This window comes from Taudactylus pleione, unplaced genomic scaffold (genome assembly GCF_031769625.1).
Source record: "Taudactylus pleione unplaced genomic scaffold, aTauple2 ptg000092l, whole genome shotgun sequence".
In the NCBI taxonomy this organism is placed as follows: domain Eukaryota; kingdom Metazoa; phylum Chordata; class Amphibia; order Anura; family Myobatrachidae; genus Taudactylus; species Taudactylus pleione.
The window spans coordinates 9,500,151-9,525,902 of record NW_028284494.1 but is presented as its reverse complement, the minus strand read 5'-3'; the positions used below and the strand labels follow the sequence as shown (position 1 = coordinate 9,525,902).

General features: G+C 43.0%; 1 protein-coding gene across 1 annotated transcript; it reads left to right on the top strand.

Annotated features, from left to right (window-relative positions):
• Positions 1–5,805: 5,805 nt before the first annotated feature.
• Positions 5,806–11,421, top strand: FST (follistatin). Its single transcript, XM_088469488.1, has 6 exons — positions 5,806–5,977; positions 6,903–7,094; positions 7,804–8,022; positions 8,253–8,477; positions 9,420–9,650; positions 10,360–11,421. Exons 1-6 carry the CDS (start codon positions 5,902–5,904, stop codon positions 10,437–10,439), a joined length of 1,023 nt encoding a protein of 340 aa, XP_088325614.1. The 5' UTR covers positions 5,806–5,901; the 3' UTR covers positions 10,440–11,421.
• The last annotated feature ends 14,331 nt before the right edge of the window (positions 11,422–25,752 follow it).

Genomic DNA, 25,752 nt, shown 5'->3' with positions numbered 1-25,752 from the left:
AGAGCCCGTCCTAGCGATAAGTACAGTAATGGTGCATACACACGGTCAGATATGTCAGATGAACGATGAACGATTGAACGATTTTTACCAACGATTTGAATGATTTTACAAATGATTTGAACGATTGAACGATTTCAGACAGTATTAAAATGAATGAATTCGACCAAATCTGACTGCAAACACATCAGATGTCAGATATCGTTATCTGACAATCGGGAACGCGCATCGATCATCGTTACAGGCTCACGTGTCATATTTTCTGTCAGATATGAACGATTGAACGATTTTTTAAATCGTTATCTTTCAAACCTGACAGAAAATCTGGCCGTGTGTATGCACCATAAGACGTAAAGTGATCGCCTATGCATCTGCAATATCTCCTGCTTTCTGTGTTGTTACCTTCCAGAGACACTTAATTCTGCCCTTAAACGAGCGGAAACAGCAGTTTTATGCATATTTTGACAATAGCAACCAATCAGATTCTATGTATGATTTATCTAGTACCTTCTAGAAGATAGTAGCTAGAATCTGATTGGTTGCTATGGGCAACATCTCCATTTCTATAAACCTGCACATTAGTAAATATACTCAGAGTGTGTAGGAGAAACAGAGTAAGAGAAAAACAGAGGAGAGATAGAAAATATTAAAGAGGGGCAGGAAAGAAGAAGAGTGAAGGAGTAAGAGAGAGAGAGAAGGAGAGACATAATGAAAAAGGAAATGTGAAGGAGTTAGAGAGACAGTGAGTGAGTGAGTGAGTGAGTGAGTGAGTGAGTGAGTGAGTGAGCGAGTGAAGGAGAGAGAGGCAGAGAGTAAAGGATAAAGGGTAAAGGATAGAGAGAGAGAGGGAGTGAATAAAAAAGACAGAGTAAAGGAAAGAGTGAATCAGAGACAGTGAAGGAGAGAGAAAGGGTAAAGGAAAGAGAATTCAACAAATAAACTTTTACTTAAATCATGCGGAAACGAAGTTTCCACGTGATTTAAGTATCTCAGCTATGCAGAAATGGTTTAACAGGAAAGATACCGCAATTATTTTTTCTGTTAATTACTTAAAACATCGTACTGTAGAGAGGAAGCCATTGCTCTCTACAGCGGTTAATGTTTTCTGCTATTCAGGTAGCAGGAAAACGTACAAATAACCTTGAAGCCTGACCTTATACAGTATAATGCTATCTGAGAATGGCGTTATATGAGGAGGATCCCTATTTCAGTCGAAAACTGCAGGGACAGATGTCTCTCGTCCAATCAATCCCTGCGGGTGGCTGTAACTCCTCTCACTCTCCTCCCCTCGGACCCTCCCCTGCTTCGCACAAGAGCAATTTTTAAATTACGGCGATAGTCTTTTTTTAACCGAGGTCTTATAAGATTGGCTTTTAGACAACATTAGTCGATTTTCCTCCTGACGTCAACATGAGAAGGTTTAGGGGTATATTTACTAAAGGTTGATTTTAATCGATTTAAAATCGATTCAAAATGTATTAAAATCGATGTTGTGTTTCTGGGGCTAAATCACACATTTACTAACAGTCAACTTTTGAATTTTAAGTAATAGTAAATGTGTGATTTAGCCCCAGAAACAAAACACTGATGTTGATCGATATTGATCATTTTTAAATCGATTAAAATCGACCTTCAGTATATATACCCCTTAGTGTTGAAGTGACATGTAAAAGGTCTGCGTAAAGTTGTCCATGAGCAAAACAGTCTCCACATAGGTCCACTCCAACCACTGTAAGTGTCCATCCCTGGGCTTTATTTATTGCCATGCCAAAGCAGACGCTTACCGGGAATTGGACAAGTTTGAATTTAAAGATTCATTTTCACATAAATGAAATGGGAAAGGGAAAAAAAGGGAAAAACTTACATTTTGTAGCAGAGGGCCAGATTCACTACAAAATGCAACTGTAAATGCAATAGCGATTACGCACGCAGTTCAACTGCGATAGTTCATTGTGATCGCTATGCCGCCACAGCACTACACAAGGACGCCCACTTTACCTTACACACATCCGTAATATTTAGCAAGACTGCAAAACCATCGGTACAAACGAGCACCATCGCAGCCCCACGCAGACAAGAGAGAGAGTATACGGCAGAGAAAGTAAAATTAGGAAAGCAAGGGGCCCATTTACATGTTTTCATGGGATAGCCCCAAATATTACGTATCCCCCTAATGTATTATGGAGGGATCGCAGCAGATATCTCTGATATAAAGGAGACAGAGAGTAAAGGTGAGAGAAAACATAGAGGATTGAAGACCCCATTTAGAAACGTACGTAAATACCAGTGGCATTAATCTATACTCACCCCTCCGAAGAGGTTCAGCGAAGTCCTCCTCATCGGCGAGGTCCTCCACTCACCTGCTGGCAGCCTAATGCTGCCAGCAACAGGCTCCAGTGTAATGCACATGCGAGACGGTCTGTCTGTGCCTGTGCATGACACAGGGACCCGGCAGTACCTGGAAGGCTTCGCTGAAGCCAGAAAGGCAGCACCTGGTCCCTATTACCATCAATATGGACAGCATCGCTCTCACCAAGAACGATGCTGTGACAAGCAGCAGTATTCTTAAGCTGGGTACACATTTAATGATGTGTACCCAGCACGATATCATTGGCGATGGGTCCGGGGGGGCATCGGCAAGTGCATACACACTCGCCGATACCGGCAGCAATGGAACGAGGGTGCCGTATGCAGCATGGCCCCCGCTAGCGATTTTGAGTGAGTGAGTGAGTGAGACATTGGGCAGCACAGATGGTGTAATGGTTAGCGTTACTGCCTCACAGCACTGAGGTTGTGGGTTCGATTCCCACCACGGCCCACCTCTGTGGAGTTTGTATATTCTCCCTGTGCTTGCGTGGGTTTTCTCCGAGTACTCCGGTTTCCTCCCACACTCCAAAAATATATAGGTTAATTGGCTCCAAACATAAAATTAACCCGTGTGTGAGCATGTGATAGGGAACATAGATTGTAAGCTTCACTGGGGTAGGGACTGATGTGAATGGCCAACTATTCTCTGTACAGCGTTGCGGAATATGTGTACGCTATATAAATAACTGGTGATAAAACACTCGTGTATTTAAACTTATTGGACGTTTTGCTATTAATTAAAATTGCCGTCTGCCATTAGAGGGCGCTGCACCACCTTGTATGTATCCTGCAAATGCTATGGGTGGAGAGAAGCAGAGGGAAAGGACGCTGCTTTCTGAAGTGAGCAAAATGCACCCAGAAGTTTATAAAAAAAAAGAGAGAGAGAGCGATAAGAGGGGGGTGTAGTGGGGTCAGTCATTTACCAGTCTGCTTTAATGTGTGCCTGCAGGTGGTGCAGCAGCGCTTTGTGCCAGCCTTACAGAGCAGCCTAATGAGAGGCACCCAAACAACTGTCTTCTAATATTAGCACGCCTGGACTTCGGGATGTATTATAGTGCGCTCAGACAGATCCTATTGTAATGGGATCTTTTATGAAAAGATTAGTACTATCTCCTGCAGTTGGTGGAAAAAAATCTGTTATCACTGAGTTATTTGCAGTGAAAGGGGGTAAGGGGAAGATGTGTAAGGGAACAAATCCCAGTGACCTGCCAGTGTCCAGGAATTCAGTCTGCATATTTCAGCGTCTCTTGTCCTCTGGGGCAGAGAATAGACAGACAGAGGGAGAGGGAAAAGGCAGCTCTTCAATCCACAATCACCATTTTCCGTTCAGTATAAAAGGAAATATATCGCCTACTCAATTTCGTTCAGCTGTGCCAAAAAATGTTACAAATGAGAGTCCGCCAACTTACAAGGGAAGAATGCCAGACTGTGCTCCATAAACTGTCCCTATAGAACTTCATTATCGATGGGGCAATCTCTGCCACCCTGACAAGAGACCGCCTACGTCGCCCATTCCTGCCCACATACTCCAGACACTGCCAGGGGCATAGACTGTCACTGGGGTAATACCAAGAGATAGAAAACTTTTTATGTGACAGTGTTCCTGACAAGTCCCAGCCACATGTGTGCTGCACACACTTAACTACTGTTTGAGGAGTGGAGGCTTTAGATTTATTGTGGATGTCAATACAGATCCCTTCTCAAGGAACTTTAATCCCAATCAAACCAGCACCTAGAGCTGTTTGAGTCCAACAACACCAGCACCTAGACCTGCCTGTGTCCAACAATACCAGCACCTAATCCGGCCTGTGTCCAACAACACCAGCACCTAGACCTGCCTGTGTCCAACAACACCAGCACCTAATCCTGCCTGTGTCCAACAACACCAGCACCTAATCCTGCCTGTGTCCAACAACACCAGCACCTAATCCTGCCTGTGTCCAACAATGCCAGCACCTAATCCTGCCTGTGTCCAACAATACCAGCACCTAGACCTGCCTGTGTCCAACAACACCAGCACCTAATCCTGCCTGTGTCCAACAATACCAGCACCTAGACCTGCCTGTGTCCAACAATACCAGCACCGAGACCTGCCTGTGTCCAACAACACCAGCACCTAATCCTGCCTGTGTCCAACAACACCAGCACCTAATCCTGCCTGTGTCCAACAATACCAGCACCTAGACCTGCCTGTGTCCAACAATACCAGCACCGAGACCTGCCTGTGTCCAACAACACCAGCACCTAATCCTGCCTGTGTCCAACAACACCAGCACCTAATCCTGCCTGTGTCCAACAACACCAGCACCTAGACCTGCCTGTGTCCAACAACACCAGCTCCTAATCCTGCCTGTGTCCAACAATACCAGCACCTAGACCTGCCTGTGTCCAACAATACCAGCACCGAGACCTGCCTGTGTCCAACAACACCAGCACCTAATCCTGCCTGTGTCCAACAACACCAGCACCTAATCCTGCCTGTATCCAACAATACCAGCACCTAGACCTGCTTGTGTCCAACAACACCAGCACCTAATCCTGCCTGTGTCCAACAATACCAGCACCTAGACCTGCTTGTGTCCAACAATACCAGCACCTAATCCTGCCTGTGTCCAACAACACCAGCACCTAGATCTGTCTGTGTCCAACAATACCAGCACCTAGACCTGCCTGTGTCCAACAACACCAGCACCTAATCCTGCCTGTGTCCAACAACACCAGCACCTAATCCTGCCTGTGTCCAACAATACCAGCAAGTAGACCTGCCTGTGTCCAACAACACCAGCACCTAGATCTGCCTGTGTCCAACAACACCAGCACCTAGACCTGCCTGTGTCCAACAACACCAGCACCTAATCCTGCCTGTGTCCAACAATACCAGCACCTAGACCTGCCTGTGTCCAACAACACCAGCACCTAATCCTGCCTGTGTCCAACAACACCAGCACCTAGATCTGCCTGTGTCCAACAATACCAGCACCTAGACCTGCCTGTGTCCAACAATACCAGCACCTAATCTTGCCTGAGTCCCTTGCAGCAGGACCAGAAGCCAAGAAAGACAATAAGGACCTGTTGGGAGAGAGACTACAGAGTTCAGTTCTACAAACTTTAGCTGAGTCGTCCTCTACAAGTGGATACTGTGCCCTCTCCTCCTCTGCCTGCTGCTGCTGCTGCTGAAGTTTTAGTGCCTCCCTGCCTAGTATTACTACTAGGAGACCCTTCTGTCTATCTATTGCATCTAGGTAACCCCAAGATATTTGCTAAAAAAAAAGGGGGGGGGGGCGCTTGCAGAAGGTACAAAATGTCACCTGATTCACTGTGAATTTCTTTAAAAAAAAAAAAACTCCCCACCCCCAAACACACACACATTAGGAGACCGCCCACCGCAGACAGTTAAGACCCCCTTATAGATTTAAAGAGAGACTGCATAGCCCTGACGTTCATTCAATAGTGCGATCATAAGCAGCAGAGCCCTGTGTCTACTTCACTATCACGTCCCCTCCACTTGAGATTGTTCCTCCTGCGTCTGGACTGAGGATGTTAAATCGCTCGGGCTTACTATTACCTCTCACTATCTTTCTGTGTCATCTCATGGAAGATCACACTGTCCAGGGTAAGCAGTCATCTTTCTTTTATTGCATTATTATTAATATTATTATTACAATTTTAATTATTATGTATAGTGGGAGTGCAGTTTAGAAGAATAGGGAACTGAACTTATTTAAACGGATCACAAAAAAAAAATCACTTTTCAGACACTGTTTTGCGATTGTGCAGTCGCACAGAAATTGCGTTGCGTTTTGATGCAACCTTTGCGAAGTGGATTTTCTGCGTCCAGTTGTTCTGTGATCGTTTTTGACTGGGATTAAAAGAAATGAAAAAGAAAAGTTTTTTTCCCCATCTCTGAAGGAGTTTGGAGCCCATGAGAGAGACTAATTCTAGCAGAGCAGGCACTGAGATGTTATCAATGGAGCATTGGGGAGACCAATCTGCGCCTTATCCTTGCGCTGAATCAGCTCTGCAGTTATTCTCGCTATCTCTGCTGTAGTTTTTGTATATCACTCCAACTGCTGTGTGGGCTTTGATAAGTTACTTTAGTTATGGAGAAAGTGTCCAGCTAGACTGCAGGAGTCGGATATTTCGAAACAATGTAATAACACTGTCAAATGTTCTGTATCCCACTCAAATTGCAACATAATGGCACAAATTGTAATATAGACACCTAGATCTGACGCACATGATACTAGTAAAAATGCAGACGTTCCCTATATTTTATCACAGACTCTAATGTAGGGGGGGGGTGCAGATTAACCATCTGAGGGCTGCATGTGCTGCTCAGTGGGTGACTGCCACCTCCAGGGGGGGTCACCCCCTGCATTGTGTTCTATGGCTGAGGGGAGACTGGTGTTACTACTGGGGGTTTATGAAGCAGGACACATAAAAGTAAACAGTCTGGTGGAAGTGGTTGCAGGGAACACGTGTCTTGTCTGGGTCACCACTGAGTGAAACTGATGTGGCTGGGGCACTGTGTCTTGCAGCTGGGAACTGTTGGCTTCAGCAATCCAGGAATGGACGGTGCCAGGTGCTCTACAGGACTGAACTGAGCAAAGAAGAGTGCTGCAAGACTGGCAGGCTGGGAACCTCCTGGACTGAAGAAGATGTACCCAACAGCACCCTTTTCAAATGGATGATTTTCAACGGTGGGGCACCGCACTGCATACCCTGCAAAGGTAGGGCATGGCCACACTGAGGCATCATTGTGCATAGTACCATCAATATAAGTGTTATTGTGTTACTACATATAATTGTGCACGTATATTATATACAATGATGTTATTGGAACTATTTTTCCAGGTTGTTCTAACAAGGTCTCACAATGGTCTAATATAACGGTGATATCTATATACATTACTGGAGTGGGGTGTAGAAGGGGGGGATCTGTTTCCCATAGATCTCACCACAGCCATTAGGGATGAATTCTGCAAGCTGTTCTGTATTTGAGACACTCACACACTCTCTCTCTCCTCACACACAGACATACCTGGGATCCTCTAGTCTGGATTGGAGTTTGCAGATTGTGGCCACCTAGAGTTGATTATTAAGTGTTAGTTTCCAGGGGAGGGGGGGTTATTAATGTAGTGAAAGCGACATCTGCACTTAATTTTGAGCAGATTTCTGGAAGAGCTCGTGTTCCCTCCTTGTAGGTCATTTGAGCTGAATTAATTACTGTGAGAACACTTTATTTGTTGCAGTCTATTAGTTATTCTACCTACATATTTTATGGTGTATTTGAGCGATAGAATAAAATAAAATGTATGCTATCACACGTACCCAAGCTTCATGGCAAGAACTTGGCCACGATATTAATAAGAATGATACGATGCCCACTGTTGTAATGCAATCTGACTGCTGGCTGACGGTGTGTCTATCTGCCCATAGAGACGTGTGAGAACGTGGACTGTGGACCTGGGAAGAAATGTAAAATGAACAAGAAGAATAAGCCAAGATGTGTTTGCGCCCCAGACTGCTCCAACATCACATGGAAAGGCCCAGTGTGTGGCTTGGATGGGAAAACCTACAAGGACGAATGCGCCCTACTCAAGGCCAAATGCAAAGGGCTCCCAGAGCTGGATGTGCAGTACCAAGGCAAATGCAAAAGTATGTCCCAGATCCTGCCACATATGTGATTACATACCCATGGGCATGGAGGGATGGCCGGAGAGATGACAACCCATAAATACATATAAATAAAAAAAAGAACAAATGCCCATTATGTGTTAGACACCATGAGCTGAATACATAAGCATGTGAATGTGCTGGTGTTCGTACTGATGCCTTGCTCTGGAGCTCTTACTGATCGCTGTGTACCCTCCTTGTGTTTATTTCAGAGACATGCAGAGATGTCTTATGCCCTGGCACCTCCACCTGTGTGGTGGATCAGACCAACAATGCCTACTGTGTGACCTGCCACCGGAACTGCCCGGAACCCACTTCCCCTGAGCATTACCTCTGCGGCAATGATGGCATCACCTATGCCAGCGCTTGTCACTTTAGGAAAGCCACCTGCCTGCTGGGCAGGTCCATTGGTTTGGCGTACGAGGGAAGATGCATAAGTAAGTACCTGTTGCCCCCTAGCACATCTTGCAGTCTGGTGTCCGTCAATGGATCTATCAATTCATTAAATGGTTTCCAAAACAGTATAGTCTTGTGTCTGCAATTGGAGGACTACAAGTGCATGAATGCTGTCGTTTTACAACTGTTGGAAAGCTACCAGTAACTTAGGCCTGATCAACCATTTAAGTCGGCATCTCCTACTGCTTCCAAAGTTGAATACTTTTTCATGGTGCATCAGGCGCTTTACTGGATGAGACAGGAAGGTTGATAGTAGAACATCTGCTCTTTGTCCAATGAAAACTGCCATTCACACTGAGCTTTATATTACTTATAATAGTGCCCAAATAAACTTGGTTCTGTGTGCCAAGGCCCCTCTATAAGCTGTGCAGTGTGCAGGTTCCCATGTCCATGTACGGCTGATGGCACAAAGTAATTGACATTTGGCTACAACAATTGTAGAGATAGATAGATAGATAGATAGATAGATAGATAGATAGATAGATAGATAGATAGATAGATAGATAGATAGATAGATAGATAGATAGATAGATAGATATGGGATGGATAGATAGATAATATAGAGATAGATAGATAGATAGATAGATAGATAGATAGATAGATAGATAGATAGATAGATAGATATGGGGAGGATAGATAGATAATATAGAGATAGATAGATAGATAGATAGATAGATAGATAGATAGATAGATAGATAGATAGATAATATAGAGATAGATGATTGATAGATGATAGATAGATAGATAGATAGATAGATAGATAGATAGATAGATAGATAGATAGATAGATAGATAGATAGATAGATAGATAGAGCACAGCTTGCATTATGCATCACATTTTGTTATGAATATAAAACTACCCACCTGCCTCTTTATTGCATCTTGTTACAATAAGGTGTCTTATGTATGTTTGCCATCCACAGAAGCCAAGACCTGCGATGACATCCAGTGCAACGTTGGAAAGAAGTGTCTGTGGGACAGTAAAGTGGGGAGAGGGCGCTGCGCCGTGTGTGACGAAACCTGCGCAGACAGCAAGTCGGATGAGGCAGTTTGCGCCAGTGATAACACCACCTACCCAAGCGAGTGCGCAATGAAACAGGCTGCCTGCTCCTTGGGTGTACTTTTAGAAGTCAAACACATCGGATCTTGCAACTGTAAGTGACTTTTTCTGCAAACCAACAAAAAAAATCAAATCTAAGATTTCTAAAGGCAACCCCTCCGTAATGAAGACTAGAGAGAATTGGATACCAGCACAATTGCTATTACCGTGCTCCATTGCTAGCAGGGAAGCTGCCTGGCAAGACTATAATTTGCCTCTTGTGCAAGAAAAAAAAACAAAAAACCATAATAACTATTTACAAGGGGGTTGCCTGAGAATATCTTTTTTTTTCCTTCTATTTTTCTAATTTTGCTTTTGTGTGCTTCGCTGAATGCTTCATTAACCCTCTGATGTGAGACCTAACTCCATGAGACTTTTCCACCGGTAGAACCGTCCCTGTTTTTTGCGCAGCGGCCGCTACTAACTCTGAGGACAGAAGCAGTACACCTAGAACAGCAGAACCCTTTCTGTCTGATTTACAGGAACCTCCAAAAAAAATAAAACTAAAAAAAAAAAACCTCATCCAATGGGTTCTTCTGAACTTTCTGCATTTTAAGACTTCATAGAGTAATTTAAATTTAAAAAAAAAGTATTAATTAAAAGTTGATGCTGAAACGCATCCACTGCAAAGTCAAGTACAATGCAACGCTGTTTTCTGGCTGTGCAGAGAGCAAAAAAAAAAAAATCAAAAATATCATGCACTGAGCTTCTGCGCTGTTGTTGTCCTTATTTAAACAACAGCTACCCTATATTCCCCTATATAGCCATTAATGAAGATACAGAGGAGGAAGAGGAAGAAGAGGATCCAGACTACAGCTTCCCTTTATCTTCAGTCCACTGGTAAACTGTTGGAACAGCCTTTTGGGCTAAGGATCAATGTCCATACTGTAAATAGGTGTATGCTTATTTATTTTGAGGAAACAAAAAAAGTATACATATAGTTGAGTCTGGTAGACATTTATTTATACTGTGTCATGTTTTATAATTTATACATAAAAAAAATGTCTGTTTGACTGTACACCTTGTTTTGAAAAAAATATATTCGTCAAAGGGAGAGCAGTGTTATTTATTGTGATATACCTTTGCTTGTAAAACTCAGTTTGTTTTTTCCTCCTTGAAATTCCATTCCTTATAACTGACCATTACTGTCCACTCCATACACTGATGTTACATAGAGGTACTGCAAAGTTCTGCAGCACAATGGTTGATAGACTGCATTTCAAGGCATCACTGGAAATGGTAGTTTACCAATTACTGGTTGACATAACTTTGCCCATTCCTGTTTTAGAACTTTTTTTTTTTAATCACATTTGCATGTCGGTTACAGTATGTTTATTTATTGGGTTGCATCTTCAGTTCTGTACATACAGCCTTTGGGGTTTTTGTTTACAAGGAATCTTGACTGACCAAGAGAATCTGCAAGCAATCTATAAGTAGATCTTCATGGGGGTCTACCTTCAAATGCCCATTTTATTTTTTGTGGTTATACTAATGTTTATGGGGCTACTTGTATACCTAGCAAATGACAACAACAAGGACTCTGTAATGCACATGGGAAGTCTTCATATCCCTTTAATGATCAGAGACGTAGTCATTGTTTCATGAAACTATCTGTCGTTTTTCAACTATATCAAATCTTTATCAGTCCAAGTTCCTTGCTCTTCACAATACACTTGTTTTGTTTTGTTGCTGTTTTTTTTCCTGATTTTATTTTATATTTTCAAAACATGGCAAGTTAAATATAAATTCATTTAAATATATAGTTTTGTACTTTTTTACCATGTAAATGTGCAATGTATATAAAAGTTATAAAGTGTATTTGTAAATAAATTATGGTTGAACAATAATAATAATATTAATAATAATAATAAAAAAAATTGGAATTTTCCTATGTAGCAATCTGTGTATTTGGTTTTATAACAAGGTGTTTATTGTTTTTGCAAAGAAATGGGTGTAAAAAAAAAAATAAGGCTTGTTCATTAGACAGAGTACACAGAAATCACTGATTGGAAGTAAACATGGCATTCTATGCATGGGAGTCTGCCATCAATCAGTATATTACAGTCACTTCTACACCGAAACTCTCTACTATTTGCAGATGACTTAAAGTATACATATCCATTCCATTTATCTTGTCTCTCCTAACCTCTCTAGCCCCCCCTGAGATTTCATGCTCCGTCTGACACTCTGCAATTCCCAATCTTATCAAGTCATGTCAACCTCCGAAGCTCTTGAAAAGTGAGAAACACAAACAGCTAGACGTTTCTAATTATCCATCCAAATTTAAAAGCGAAACCCAATTAGCAATCAGGACAGCCACAAAATAGATACAAAGAAAACACTTGGGTTATTTGGAGAAAGTACAGTTTAAAAATAGCTGTTTGTTGTTGTTTTTATTTATTTTCTTTAGATCATTGTACATTTTAAACAAACAGTGACATTAACACATCCTGATTTAAAGAGCAAGAACTAAAGGTAGTTTCCTCCTGAGCATCCCATTGCAGACTATATTTGGCAGGGTCGTTGGAAGAATCAAGGACTCACACACAATGCAGCCAGTAAGGCTGATCTGCTGTAAGAGGCAGAAGACCAATGCATTCCCTTAGGGATAAGGATGGGATGGAGGCACTCAGCAACCCCCCGCTAAGCAGTAAGCATCACCAGATATGTAGTTTCGACATAGCCACTGATTCCTTGGAGTGACTGCAGAGAAAGTGAGGCCAGCTCGCAGGGAAATAACAGGATAAAGTGCTTAGAATAGCAAAGTCCCCCTCTCATAGACTCCATCCTTTCCCCTGGCTTCGTGTTGTTTTAGCAGTGATCCATTTAAGCAGAACACCCACAACAAGTGTGTAATCTATTCCAAAGTGAGATCTTCTAACCTCCTCTCATTACAGCGGCTGATAGTCTGTGCTCTCCATATACCGTTAGCTATTTCCCATTGCACTATAACTGTCAGCTCACTGCTCGTGTTTGCCTATTGCAGTTGTGTCAGGCAATCATCATAAACTCACCTGCAATTGCCTCTTTGTGTTTACCAGTGGAATGGGGTGTAAAGCACATCTCATTTTGGTAATGGGGTTGTTTGTACTCAATTACTCTTCATTATCATCTGTGAAAAACAAAAAAAAATCCCCTTTGTTTCCCAAGGACAAATTAGCAAACGCAGTTCTTAGAAATCAGCTGTTCCCTACACGCAGGCGTTGGGGAGACTGTAAAAAGGAACATGAATAATAAAATACATTAAAACTAATTTTATTTATTGATAAACAGAGTCACAATACCTATGTCTGCTCATACACTGCCTATGGAACCTGGGTAATGCTGCTGTTCTCTATTCTGGGGTTGGCAACAATGTAGCATTACAATAGAACGTCTACATGTGTGGTTATTTTTATGTTTCATAATAAATATACGGAAATAGTAACCTAGAATTAGGTTAAATGGCTGACAATTTTTCATCAGCAAAAGCTAGACAGCAGATTCCTGTGATAAGGCCATCATTTCATCTGGCCACTGGAGGTAACTTTTCATCTGGTTGATTTAGGAACCAGAAAGAAAAAAAAAAAAAACCAGAACAAAACATGCGATAAAGTTGATCTATCAAAACCCAGGTACAGTATAATAGTCCCATAAGAGACATCAATGTCTCACTGCACTCTGTATAAAACCAGAATTGTATTAGGCGTTAAACATTAAACTTTAGGTTGTTCATTTGAAATAAACAAATAAATACAAACGCCCATGGTTAATGATGTGATATTGTTATTATTGCTATGCAATAGAGTTTTGTAACCCTTGAAGCTTCAGGCTTTGTGGAACTAGAACTCCCAGCAGGCTTTGACAGCTTCTAGCTGCAGCAGTACAAATTGCCTTCCATCATACAACACTAAAACCCAGGTTTTTGAAGGGTTAACCCGGGTAGCTCCCTGGTGTAAAAGGGGAGAGGGTTGGATCGCCGGGTCGAGTGCCCTGGCCATCCAACCCAGGTAACTAGCAGGGTTTAACACGGGCGTAGCCTGTGAAACCCTGCTGTGAGAACAGCGCACTGCCAGTCACGATGATCTGGAGTGCGCTGCTAGCTGGCCAATTGGTCAGGCTTCAGTGGCGCTTGGAGATGATGTCATCTCCAAGCGTCCACTTTCATGCCAGGAAAGCCCCGTCTATGCAGACCCGACTCCGGTGTGAGCGGCACCGACTCGGGAATATCCCGAGTCAGCGCCGGCTAAATTCCGGGTCTGATCCGGATAGGAACCGGAATTTAGATGGAAAAGGGGTATGAGGGGTATATTTACTAAAGTGTGAGTTTTTAGAAGTGGAGATGTTGCCCATAGCAACCAATCAGGTTCTACATAACATTTATCTAGCACCTTCTGGAAAATAATAGCTAGAATCTAATTGGTTGCTATGGGCAACATCACCACTTCTAAAAACCCACACTTTAGAATATATACTCCTTGGCGTTTGCCAGTGAGGATGTGAAAATACAGTGTAATTATAATCAATGGAACATAACTGTATGTTTTAATTGATTTTCTCTGAAATCCTGAAAAAGAACTTTAACATTTATATTATTATTTTGTTACATTATTACTTGTAGTAGTTTTTCCTTTGTTTTGTATAACCGGTATTTGTCAGGATTACTAATGCTGTCCATGAAGAATATTCTCCTGCCTGCAAGGCTGGGCACACAGGGGCCACCCACTTTGCCCAATGGACAGTATCCATTAACAATGTGGCAGAGCATGTGGGTGGTGAAATTGGACAGAATTCAGGGCTAGGACCAGTTGCCCAATCACATGATGGACTGTTAGCCTTGTCTGCAGCTAACCACATACAGGCCAACAGAGGTCATCTGACAACTCCACTGTGGGAATGTGAGAACAGAAGTGGATCAATCCTAACTATGCCAGTTATGTTTGGGCAGCACATGCTCTGAAATCAGACTAATGTGGTGGTATCTGCTCTGATTTTTTGCACATATGTATATAGCCTTAGGGTGCATACACACCAAGACAATATCGGCACAATTTGGCCAAATTGTAACGACAAATCGGGCATATCGTGCAATGTGTAAGCCCGATTTGCGCGCTCCCGCGGTCACATGCAAAATCGTGTGATTGGCCGTGTTGCACGGCCAATTACACAATATCTCACGTGAGGCTGTACATGCGATGTCCAGGGTGAAGGCAAATCGCCCTGAACATCGCCACGATTGCCGGTCGTTTAGGTGTGTACCCAGTCTTAGAGCCATGTCAAACAATCGATAAAACTAGCAAGCATATAAATACTACACTGACACTATTATCTACTATGAGGGATAGTCTATAAATGAGGAGGACTCTAAACATAGTTCTATTTGCAAAAACAATTTGTTATATTTTATACTATTTAAAAAATTATTTAAAAAAAACTATTTAGGATGTAAACCTGTACCTTTTTATTCCCCATAAAGCTGCTTTTGTCATACTTTCTTAAAGAGGACCCTGCCATTTCCAGCTATACCCTTTTTATACTGCCGCTTCCACCTGCATTGTTGCCGTGTCAACTTGGGTCATGTAAAAGGGGCCAAGGTTGGATTCTCGGTTCCAGTGACCTGGCAATCCAACCCGGGTAGCTTGCATGATCTAACGCGGGAACAACCCATATAATCCTGCAGTGTAAATGGGTAACGCGTGTCATCTGACCAGGGTCCTGTTTACATCATGGGGAGATCCAGATTTCCCGGTGCTTGGAGATTATGTCGTCTCCAAGCGCCGGCAAGAGAGAACGACAGCACCCGTGTGCTGTGTAAAAGGCACGGGTCAGTGGCACGGTGTGAAAGGGGTCAGACCCGGGACTTAAATGTAAAAGATGTGTTTGCAGACTGAATTACATAGGTTCCTATAAGAAAGCAATGTCCGCCAGTGCACCCTCTGCCTGGAATAGAGCATGAAATATCTGTATGCAAATGCTGAATGTCACCACTTTATACTTTTTGAAACTGCCCCAAAAGGATTAAATAATTTACTAACAGTTATATGGCTGCTACATATTATGCAGCGCTTTACAGAGAATATTGCATACTGCACATCAGTCCTAGTGGAGCCTACAATCTACCATACAGACATATGCTAGGGTTCCTAACACCAGTAGGGGGCCGGATTAAGAGGTGGACACAGAGCCGATGTGTGCGCAGTTGTCCGATATTTTTTGTACTATGCATGTGTCCCGATGGTTTATGGCGGTGGACATAGAATGAATTTGCAGAGAGAGACAATTTTTAGGTGTTCCTTAGAGGTAACAGGCAGGTGGCCTGCTGGACGCAGGCGTGTCGCAGCCAGAGACTGCTTCTTTTTCCGCAGTTGCACTACCAGCAGCCATATTCTGACGGACATTCTGAGCGACTATGGGGCTGCTCTAACATCCGATGGTGCAAACGATGTGCGTCCGATTGTGCAACTTTTTTTGGAAAGCATTGGATTAGCAATGCAGCCGGTGGGCGTCTGTACGAGTCCCATTGGTTGCGGCATCAGCATGAAGATACAGTCGCGGCTCCATTAGCATCCACCACTGAATCAGGCCCTGTGTGTCTTAGGAGTGCAGGAGGAAACGCATGCAAACATGAAAGAACATACAAACTCCACAAAGATAGGGTAAAATTTAAATCATAACTCAGTGCTGTGAGGTAGCAATGATAACCACTGTGCCACCCAACATCACTTCAAAGTTCAGCTTAGGACAACCAACACCCTTCATGTAATGCACTTCCCCATTTAAAATGTACATAGTGGGTGCAGACGGTGTCCTACTGATATTGTAGGCACAAGTCTAGTTTACACTACCTAACAATAAAGTGCTTTTGCTGGGCTTTAAAGTTCTGCTTTTCTTGAATCTCATTTAAATAGCTAATTTTTGTATGTGTTGCAGCAGTTCAGCAGTTTTGTGAATATTCCTTAGCGCAGAGGTTCCCAAACGCCATTACAGTCCAGATTTTAAGGATATCCATGCTTGAGTCCAGATGGTTAAGTCAAATTGACTGAGGTACTAATGAAGTCAACTGTGCTCAAACATGGACATCCTTAAAACATGGACTGTAATGGTGAAGTTTGTGAACTTCAGCCTAAAGGTGGGTACACACCTGAAAGATATATCTGCAGATTGAGTGATCTGCAGATATATCTGTAGATGATGGTCGTTCATACACACCGAACGGCCATTATCTATCTGGCAGCCGCGGGTCCCGATGGCAGGGAGGCAGGGCTGCTGCCCTCCCCGTGGCTGCCGCTGTGTGTGTCTATGGATGGTCTGCAGACCGCCCGTACACACTTGCCGATGGACAGATATATCTGCAGACATATCTGTCCATCGGCTGTGCAGCGCAGCCAATGCGATATGTCTGTGAACGACGAGGTTCACAGACATATCGTCTGTACACACTGGCCGACGGCCAGCAGATATTTTGGCCGATCAATTGATCGCCCAATATATCAGCCAGTGTGTACCCAGCATTAGTGTGTCACATAAACACAACTGTCAACTACTGGCATTTGGGGGTAAATTTATTAGAGCTTCTAAAAATGAAGAGTGGTGGTGTTGGTCATAAGGAATAGGGAAACCCCAGCGCTTAGAGAGCACACTGCTAATTAAAACATGTACCTGCAGCGGTAAATAACAAAAAGGGGAAAATTCCAACCCCACACAGAAAATATACATGGGGAAATACCGCGCTGGTAGACAAAAATTGATAAGAATATAGAAATGTAATAATCAAAATACAAAACAAAATAAAATGACATAGAATGCATGTATACGAATGGTAAGACAATTAAATCATACAAAAATATACCAAATAAAAAACAATGAATATATATAAAGGCAATAATATAATCAAATTAATAAATACATAAGAATGCTAATGAATCAAGTTGTGCTGTATTCCGGAGAGTGTAGCAGTCTGTAAGTCTGTATACAGTCTAATGTTACAGTTCGCAAGCACTCGGCATAAGTTGGAAAAGGTACCTTGTAAATAGCAACAATGTGTTCACCGTACTAGTAAAATTGTATCCGTCTGAGGCATTCAAATGTATGAGTGACATGAAGTTGGTATAGAAAAGTAACACAAAGACCGTGTCTAGATGTAGCTGTGTATCGCCCTGTCGGATGCCAGGGTATATGGTTGAATAAGCAGGTGGTTACTGACCAGTGTGGGAGCCTCAAGCTTCTCAGGATACTCCGGTGCGGTGGCTCCCTGTCCGGCTTGGATGGATGGAAAGCCGGCCAAATGGAGAAAGCTAGGGCAGAGGCTGGAAAGTTTCCAGACAAGTGGAGACTGAGCGTGGCCGCAGCTGATTCGGATTCCACGCACCAGGACGGAGGACGGCAGAAACTGGATGCAGCTTGCAAATACGGTACAGCACGGATAAGCCTGTGTGGGACGGTGAGCAGCAACGCGTTTCGTCCAGGTCCTGGGACTTTTTCAAGCTGCATAGCAACTTATCTGATTCTGTCTATCATTTTCTAGGATGCAGACTCATGATACCTACAATCTAATTGGTTGCTATTGGCAACACCTACACTCTTCATGTTTAGTTAAATCTACTCCTTGTACTCAATAAGAACCTTGCTTCCCTTTATGTAGCATCATCTGATTGGAAGAAATGCAGGAATCAGGACATCCTGTGCTAGGTGAATGAGCCTAGCAATGAGCTTTATCCTTTAATATACAACAATTAAGAGAAACTACAGAACCCAGTAATACCCCTTTCACATAGCAATGCTGGGTCGCACCCGGGATTTTGTTCTCGCATCCATCCCAGGTGCAGCCCGGCTGAGACTCCTTTCAGACTGGCGGCCTGACGTGGCTTAGTGCCGGGTCGATGATGTCTCCACCATCACGTAGTGAGCCAGCGCTTGGAGATGACATCATCTCCAAGCACCGGACCTGGGTCGCATCGATCCAGGTTACCCGTTCACATTGCATCGCGAGACGGGTTGAACCTGTGTTCAACCCTGCATCTTTACCAGGGTTGAAATGCCGGGTCGCTCAACCTGGCTTATTTCAACCTGGCACTTTCACACTGCACAGTAACCCGGGGTGGCTGCGCGTTCACATTCAATAACCTGGGTTATTGCAGCAAGAGTAAAAGGGGTATTACACTGTTACTTCTATGTTCATGTTTGAGCAAGATGCACTTAATTTTACAAGAAGTAATATAGAGTATATAGAAATTTCACATTCTGGAAATACATTTATATTCCTCATTTACTTCAGTGCCAACAAAAGAGACACAAAGATCTGCTCCCTCCTATTGCTCCTTGGTGATACATGTCATAAACTAACCAGATCTTATTGGTGTGAGGTATACAATAAAGGAACAATATTGTGACTAATGATTATCACACTTGCCACCAAAAAAGAATTTATGCGGATTACAGCTGAAATGGGTTTTAACATTTTACTACTGAAAATCCTTTTGCATGAGAAATGTTTCTTGTCATCTACATCACCCCGACATCAGGGGCAACTATCATATGACACGCAAACACCCACCTCCTGCCATGCTAGTACAAGAGTCTATGGGGTCCATTTAATTAGGAAAAAGATAACCAATGGGGGAAATGCACTTATGTAAAATAAAGTATATAGCAGAAAAAAGTAAAGAAACATCAAAACAGTTAACCAAAGATTATAGGGTATATGTAATAGACTGCGGACTTCAAGCTTCAGTGAGTCACGTTTGAGACTGTTTGATGTTTTAAAGTAGCAGTTATTTAAAACCTGGTTTTGCCTTTTAAATGACTGCTAAGGGTAAATTTACTAAGATGGGAGTTCTATTTAAAAAGTGATGTTGCCCATAGCAACCAATCAGATTCTACTTCTCAATTATCTAGCACCATCTAGAAGATAATAACTGGAACCTGATTGGTTGCTATGGGCAACATCACTTCTTAATAGAACTCCCATCTTAGTATATTTACCCCCTAGTGTTTACCCATATTATGCCGCACTTGAATTGATCTCTATAACTTGAGGTAAGTATGATAGGTCATCCCTACTATCTGCCATCCTTAAAAAGCAGGGAACGCTAAAAACTGAAGTAATCCCCAAATGATTTAGTTATATTTTAGGATTATAATACAATTTAGCAATGAAAACTTCTTATATGCTGTACTTGTCATTGTCAGCACTGTTTTATAAGGATATTGTAAATAGTAATAATGGTTATATCAGCTGGGTATAGCTCTAAATATTATTGTATAATACAATGAATACGTTATTATTCTCTAAGTATTAGATGTAACATGATTCCTGTATTGTATAGTACAGCGTAATATTTCACAAGCCAATCCAATAGCCACATTTATGTTTCTAAATAGGTATTGTGTGTCCACATATTTTATGGTCAGTAAATGGCTTTCACTGACTAATTTGATATTCACCAATGTACTGTAGGTAAGAAATAATAAGCATCGATTAACAGCAACAGACAAAATATGCAATGTACTTATAAGCTCTTAGAAACTGTCATAAGGAAATATAATCACAAACACAAACTGTCACAAACCTATTTATACATTTTGATACAGTTCTGTGTCTGTTCTCCAAACTTATCTTTCATGGCCACCCTTTGGGTGAATAAATTGGTGTGATAAGTATATATACATATATAAATATATATTCAGAGATGGACGGATTTGCTGACACGCACACAACCGGCTGTCCAAATCCATCCATCTCAAATGCAAATGCAGAAGGAGGTGTCAGACACCTCCTTGTTGCATTTGCGAACCCAACACTGCAACCGATGTCGCAGGTTGGGCTCACCATCGCAGCCGATGGTCGGGATGATTGCTCCTTTGGTCAGGCTGAAGGAGTTGAAGCACCCGACTGGGTGATGGTCACTTAAGAGGCCAGGAATCTGCATCCACTGACGCAGACCCTGGCCTTGTCCCTCCCAGAAAACAGGGGACGACATGCCCCCTTGTCTGGGAACAGTGACTAGGCATGCCCCCGCTCCACCCCCCAAACGCCGCAGCATGTCAATCATGGTGCAGCTTGGGGGGTCTGCGAGCGATATCCCAGGAACCATTCTGCACATGCGCAGAATTGGTCCTGCGCAGATATATAAAAGTATATCTTTGAATGAGGCCCTTAGTCTAAGTCATTGCTAATAAAATACAATTGGTAATGCAGGAGCTGATAGTGATATACTGTATTGTGCCAATTTGCTCAAAAAGTCCACATTTTCAGACTACATTTGTCAGGCTGCAGCTGGGCACAGAGCCTCAGGGCCAGATCTGTTCCTAAATTTGCCACATATGTAGATGGCTAAGTTGTACCCATCCGAGTGGTCTTCAGGACAAGTGACCAGCCTAAATAAGTAGCAGTGAGGTGGGAAGAGTGACAGTGGGACTGAAGTAATGAAAATCGGTGATCAGATCCAAGGCGATACAAAACATACAATGAAAAGTAATAATAACACAGTCAAACCCTAATGATGTCGGGTGACTCCTCCATCATAAAGGTCAACTCCAAATGGGCAGGATATGAAAATATACAAAAAAAACCAGAAAAATGCAAAATCTCATAGGGCTTCATAACCCATTTAGCAAACAGCGGTGAGCTAATCTTACCACTATGTATGACTGTAGAATTTAATTAATCTGTGGATGGTATTAGCGGAATGGTCCGGATCTAGCAAAAGCCTTTCCGGCTTTAGCTCCTGGCTTTGCTGAGTTGCTGCCAATTATCAGTACTATGCACATTGCCAAATGAGCGTCATGCTGGTGCATTAGTCAGTAGCCCATCGCCATTAGTGTTAGGCTTCCGGAAACTCAGCACAGGACACTGCAGAGGAGGGGGGCACCAAGGGATCTCACCAGACAGGTAAGTTATAGTAAATACCGGCAGCATATTCGTTAGTATCACTGTGATCCTAAACAAAATCTGCTGCAAGAAATATTGCTAAACGGAGCCCTTAGTGGAGAACCATTACTATGAATTGTGTTAAGAGACAACAGAAAACAGTGTCAGCCTGAACGCTGACCAGGAGGAGAGATAAGACCACTATGAAAGGATGTTTGGGTGATCGAAAAAAATTGTTCATGTTACTTACATATCAGTTCCTTGTACAGCCTAAAGCTGGCCACACACTAGACCAACTTTCATCCAACCATCCAACTAGTTGATTGGTTGGAATGAAAATCTGGTAACGTATGGGAGTAAATGATGATCAGCAATTTGCTCCTAAATGCCAGAAAACAGATGAAAATGGTCGTCAGACAAGTTTGTTAAATGTTTAATCTAAATAATTTGTTCAAACAACAGTTTTTGTCCATTTTCCGGCGTTTGGGAGCAAATTGCTGATTGTCATTTGCTTTTATCCCTTACCAGCTTTTCATTCCAACCAATCAACTAGTTGGCTGGTTGGATGTAAGTTGGTCTAGTGTGTGACCAGCTTTACTGTAGAGAAGCAGTGTGACTACAACTATAATTGTTATAGCATCACTTGTGGTGAAGACTAAATAGCATCCTGATAGGTGCTCAACGGCAGTAGGAACAAAATGGAGTGGACATTCTCCCTCATACAAATCCACTTAACTAAGATAAAGTAGTTTGCCCACTCACACTACAACATTGAGAATATCTGCAGTTGTGGCCATGTAACTGGGGATTGAAAGCACAATATTAATAATATACATTCAGCATTTTAGATGCTCTGGAGACTGACTTAGGCCCTGATTCAGAGCCGGACGCTCTGACCAGAGCGCTCGCTCTGAATCAGGGCCCTCCTCCATTAATATGGAGCGTCCTCCTGGATGCTCGTATAGCTGTGGGTCACCACCCACAGCAAATACGAGCGTGCAAAAAGATGGTCGCGATGGTCTTGACCATCGCGACCATCGGACTTGCGAGGGAAACCCTGCAGTCGGGTTTCCCAGCCGCAAGGCCAGGAGTGATTTTGGCTCTATCAGAGCCAAAATCACTCCCACTGACATCACTAGTGATGTCAGTGGGGCCGGCTTCAGACGGTAGGCGTTCCCATGGGAACGCCTCCGTCTGGCAGGCATGCCCCCGGCACGCCCACCAAAGGGGGCGTGCTGTCAATCAACATCGACAGCACGCCCCCTTTGGTGCGAGACCCGGAGCGATGGAAAGTCCTTCGCTTGCCGGGTCTCTCGCATGCACACGTCGGAGCTCCCTCCGTCGTGCGCATGCGCAGTGGGGACCATCGACCCACTTGCGAGCGTACTGCCACTCGCGAGTGGGTCTGAATGACCCCCTTAGAACCATACTAAAAATCAGACACTAAGCCTTACGCCAGGGTCTGAAAGTGCAAATATATTTAATATTTGCCTCTCTATAAAGGAAGTCTGGACCTCCCCTCTAGGGTAGAAAGATACCAAAATAGTGAAAAAGAGAGCCACTGTAAAGTATAATATTAGTTTATTATATATCTAGGTATAAGACTTTACCTTAGATCAGTGGTTCTCAAACTCGGTCCTCAGGACCCCACACAGGTCACATTTCCAGGTCACACAGCAGGTGCACAGGTGTATTCATTACTCAGTGACACATTTTAAAAGATCCACAGGTGGAGCTAATAATTTAACTTGTGATTCCGTGAGGAGACCTGGAAAACATGCACTGTTTAGGGTCCTGAGGACCGAGTTTGAGAACCTGTGTCTTAGATCGACTCTTATAGAGTACCTATATTTATAATAAACATATTCTAATAGACAGCTCCTCTCTTTCTCTCTCTTTTTGTATCTGTTTTCTCCAGAGCCAGACTCTGAGATTAGAGAGGAAAACTAATATTAGCATATGCTTAATAGATCTGGTTAATAAAAATAACAACGCTATAAAAGCTGTTATCATTGATCACACATCCCTGTAACCAAAAGACCTCAGAGCAAGACAATAAATAAAGATTAAAGACTTGTTTCCAATGACAGAGAACATTCTTTCTTTTACATTTGATTACAGCATACAGGAGAGGCTGTGTTTTATTGAAAAGAAACTGTAAGGGGAAATTAATAATATCTTGTTCCCACACATTATTTAAAAAGTTATTTCTCTCCATGCATATATAAACTTCACTAAAGACATCTACATCTATATACATTAATCTATTCTGATTTCCCAGTACTTTCATTATACACTTGGGTCCCACAATTTCAAAAAGTGCACCAACAAAAAACTGGCCATATATTGCTGAGACTATTGAGAAATTGATGCTATATAAAGTATAAATTAAGGACTAATATTGGTGTGTGAGTTTGAGTGTTGCCGTGACTGAAGCCTAGGGTTATTCATAACATTTTAAAATTTATGAAAAAATATTCATACTAGGAGGTAAATTTACTAAGAATCGAGCATGGTCAAGATACCAATCTCAGGAGAGTTTAGGCATGATTTTCAACTCGCAAATTGACTAAAGGCAAGGTCAGGTGAGTTAGAGAGAGATGGTGAGATGAGATAGCAAACTCGAATCTTATCACCATTGGGCAAACTTGGAAGTACTTTTCACCTAAAAGATACAGCTCACAAATTTACCAAGAATCGAGATGACAATCTCGGGTGAGATGCCTCCAAACTCTCTGCCAAATTGAGGTTTTAAACACTCACCTCCGGAGCTGCGAGTTTGGCTGAAACATACACAAATCATTGTGATTTGTGCATGTTTCTGCCTGTAAATAGTTTAAATAGAGTATATTTTATAAAAAAAATTACATAGGGTTCCCCCCCCCAAAAGCCTAACAAGCCCCGGACTTGCCAGCCTATTCTGGTACCTAAAATTACGAGGAACAAAAAGAGTAGGGTTCCACCGTAAATTAGGAACCAGCACCAGGCTGCAGGGCCAGTCCTGGTTTTAATTACAGGGGGGAAAAATTGTGTAGGGGTCCCCTTTAATTAAAACTAGCACTGGACCCTTTCTAGCGGGGGGCTAATGCCACAGCCAGGGGAGCCCTTTCACTGGGCCCCCCAGCCGCAGCATCAGTCCTGACCGCTTGTCAGCTCAGACCAGGGGAATTGGGGACCTCCCAATAAAGGCATCCCCCTCTCCAGGGCACCCCTGGCCTAGGCTGATGACCGGGGCTATCCCCACCCCCTAGGGCAGTGGGTGGCAGGTTGATAGTGTATGTAGTGTGTAAAAAATAGAAATATCAACATTGTCTTTACAGTGTGACTACAGGTCCCAGCAAGCCTCCCCCACATGCTGGTACTTGGAGAACCACAAGTACCAGCATGCGGGGAATTAAGGGTCCGCTGGTACCTGTAGTTCACCTGTAAAGAAATGTGTAAAAAAACACACAACACACACACCGTGAAAGTACAGTTTTATTACATACATATACACACACACACATACTCATCTACATTACCAGAAGTGGTCCCCTTGTCCAAAGTAGGCATCCAAGGTCTTCAGAAAACAAAAAAATGAAAATCGCGACCCACGCAACTGATAACAACCAGGCTGGTTGTTACCTCCCGAACGAAACGCGGCTTCTGCCTTTAGAGCCGTATCTGAGCGTCCATTGGCTGAGAGAGATGAGCCCCTCGGAACTCTCCAGAATGCTCCTCAAACCAATTCTGGACCTGGTGTATTTTCTGGCTGGAATATGCCATCGTTGTGGGGGTACATGAAGTCCATGAAGAGCTGCAAATGGTCATCAAGCAATGCAACGTAGTGGTTACTGGTCAATGATGTGTTCAGATGAACCAGTGGACCCAACCCATGCCAAGTGAACTATCCCCACACCATTATGGAACCACCACCAGCCTGCACGGTGCCTTGTTGACAACTGGGGTCCATGGCCTCATGGGGTCTGCACCACACCCAACCCCTACCATCAGCCTGAAACAACAGGAGCCGTTACTCATCGGACCTCACCACATGCTGGCAGTCCTCCAGGGTCCAATTAGCGATGTCACAAGCCCAGGTGAGGCTGTGTGGTTATGCGCCTGGTACCTCCTGTATTCAATGCACGTTACTGTTACCACGGACAATTCTGGCCAGACTGCGCTGTCCACAGTGGGTGGTAAAGCCTTCCATGGGGTATTCCCTATACCCATGACAGCGTAGATAGAGGAATGTTGAATGTCCACACAACTTCAGAAATGGAATGTCCCATCCGTCGGTTACCCACTATCATGCCCCATTCGAACTCCA

Excerpts from the sequence above, each read along its gene's own strand:
- FST (XM_088469488.1), top strand. The coding sequence starts at position 5,902 with ATGTTAAATCGCTCGGGCTTACTATTACCTCTCACTATCTTTCTGTGT. Across the intron at positions 7,095-7,803 it reads GCACTGCATACCCTGCAAAG|AGACGTGTGAGAACGTGGAC; the intron begins GTAGGGCATGGC and ends ATCTGCCCATAG. Across the intron at positions 8,478-9,419 it reads GTACGAGGGAAGATGCATAA|AAGCCAAGACCTGCGATGAC; the intron begins GTAAGTACCTGT and ends TGCCATCCACAG.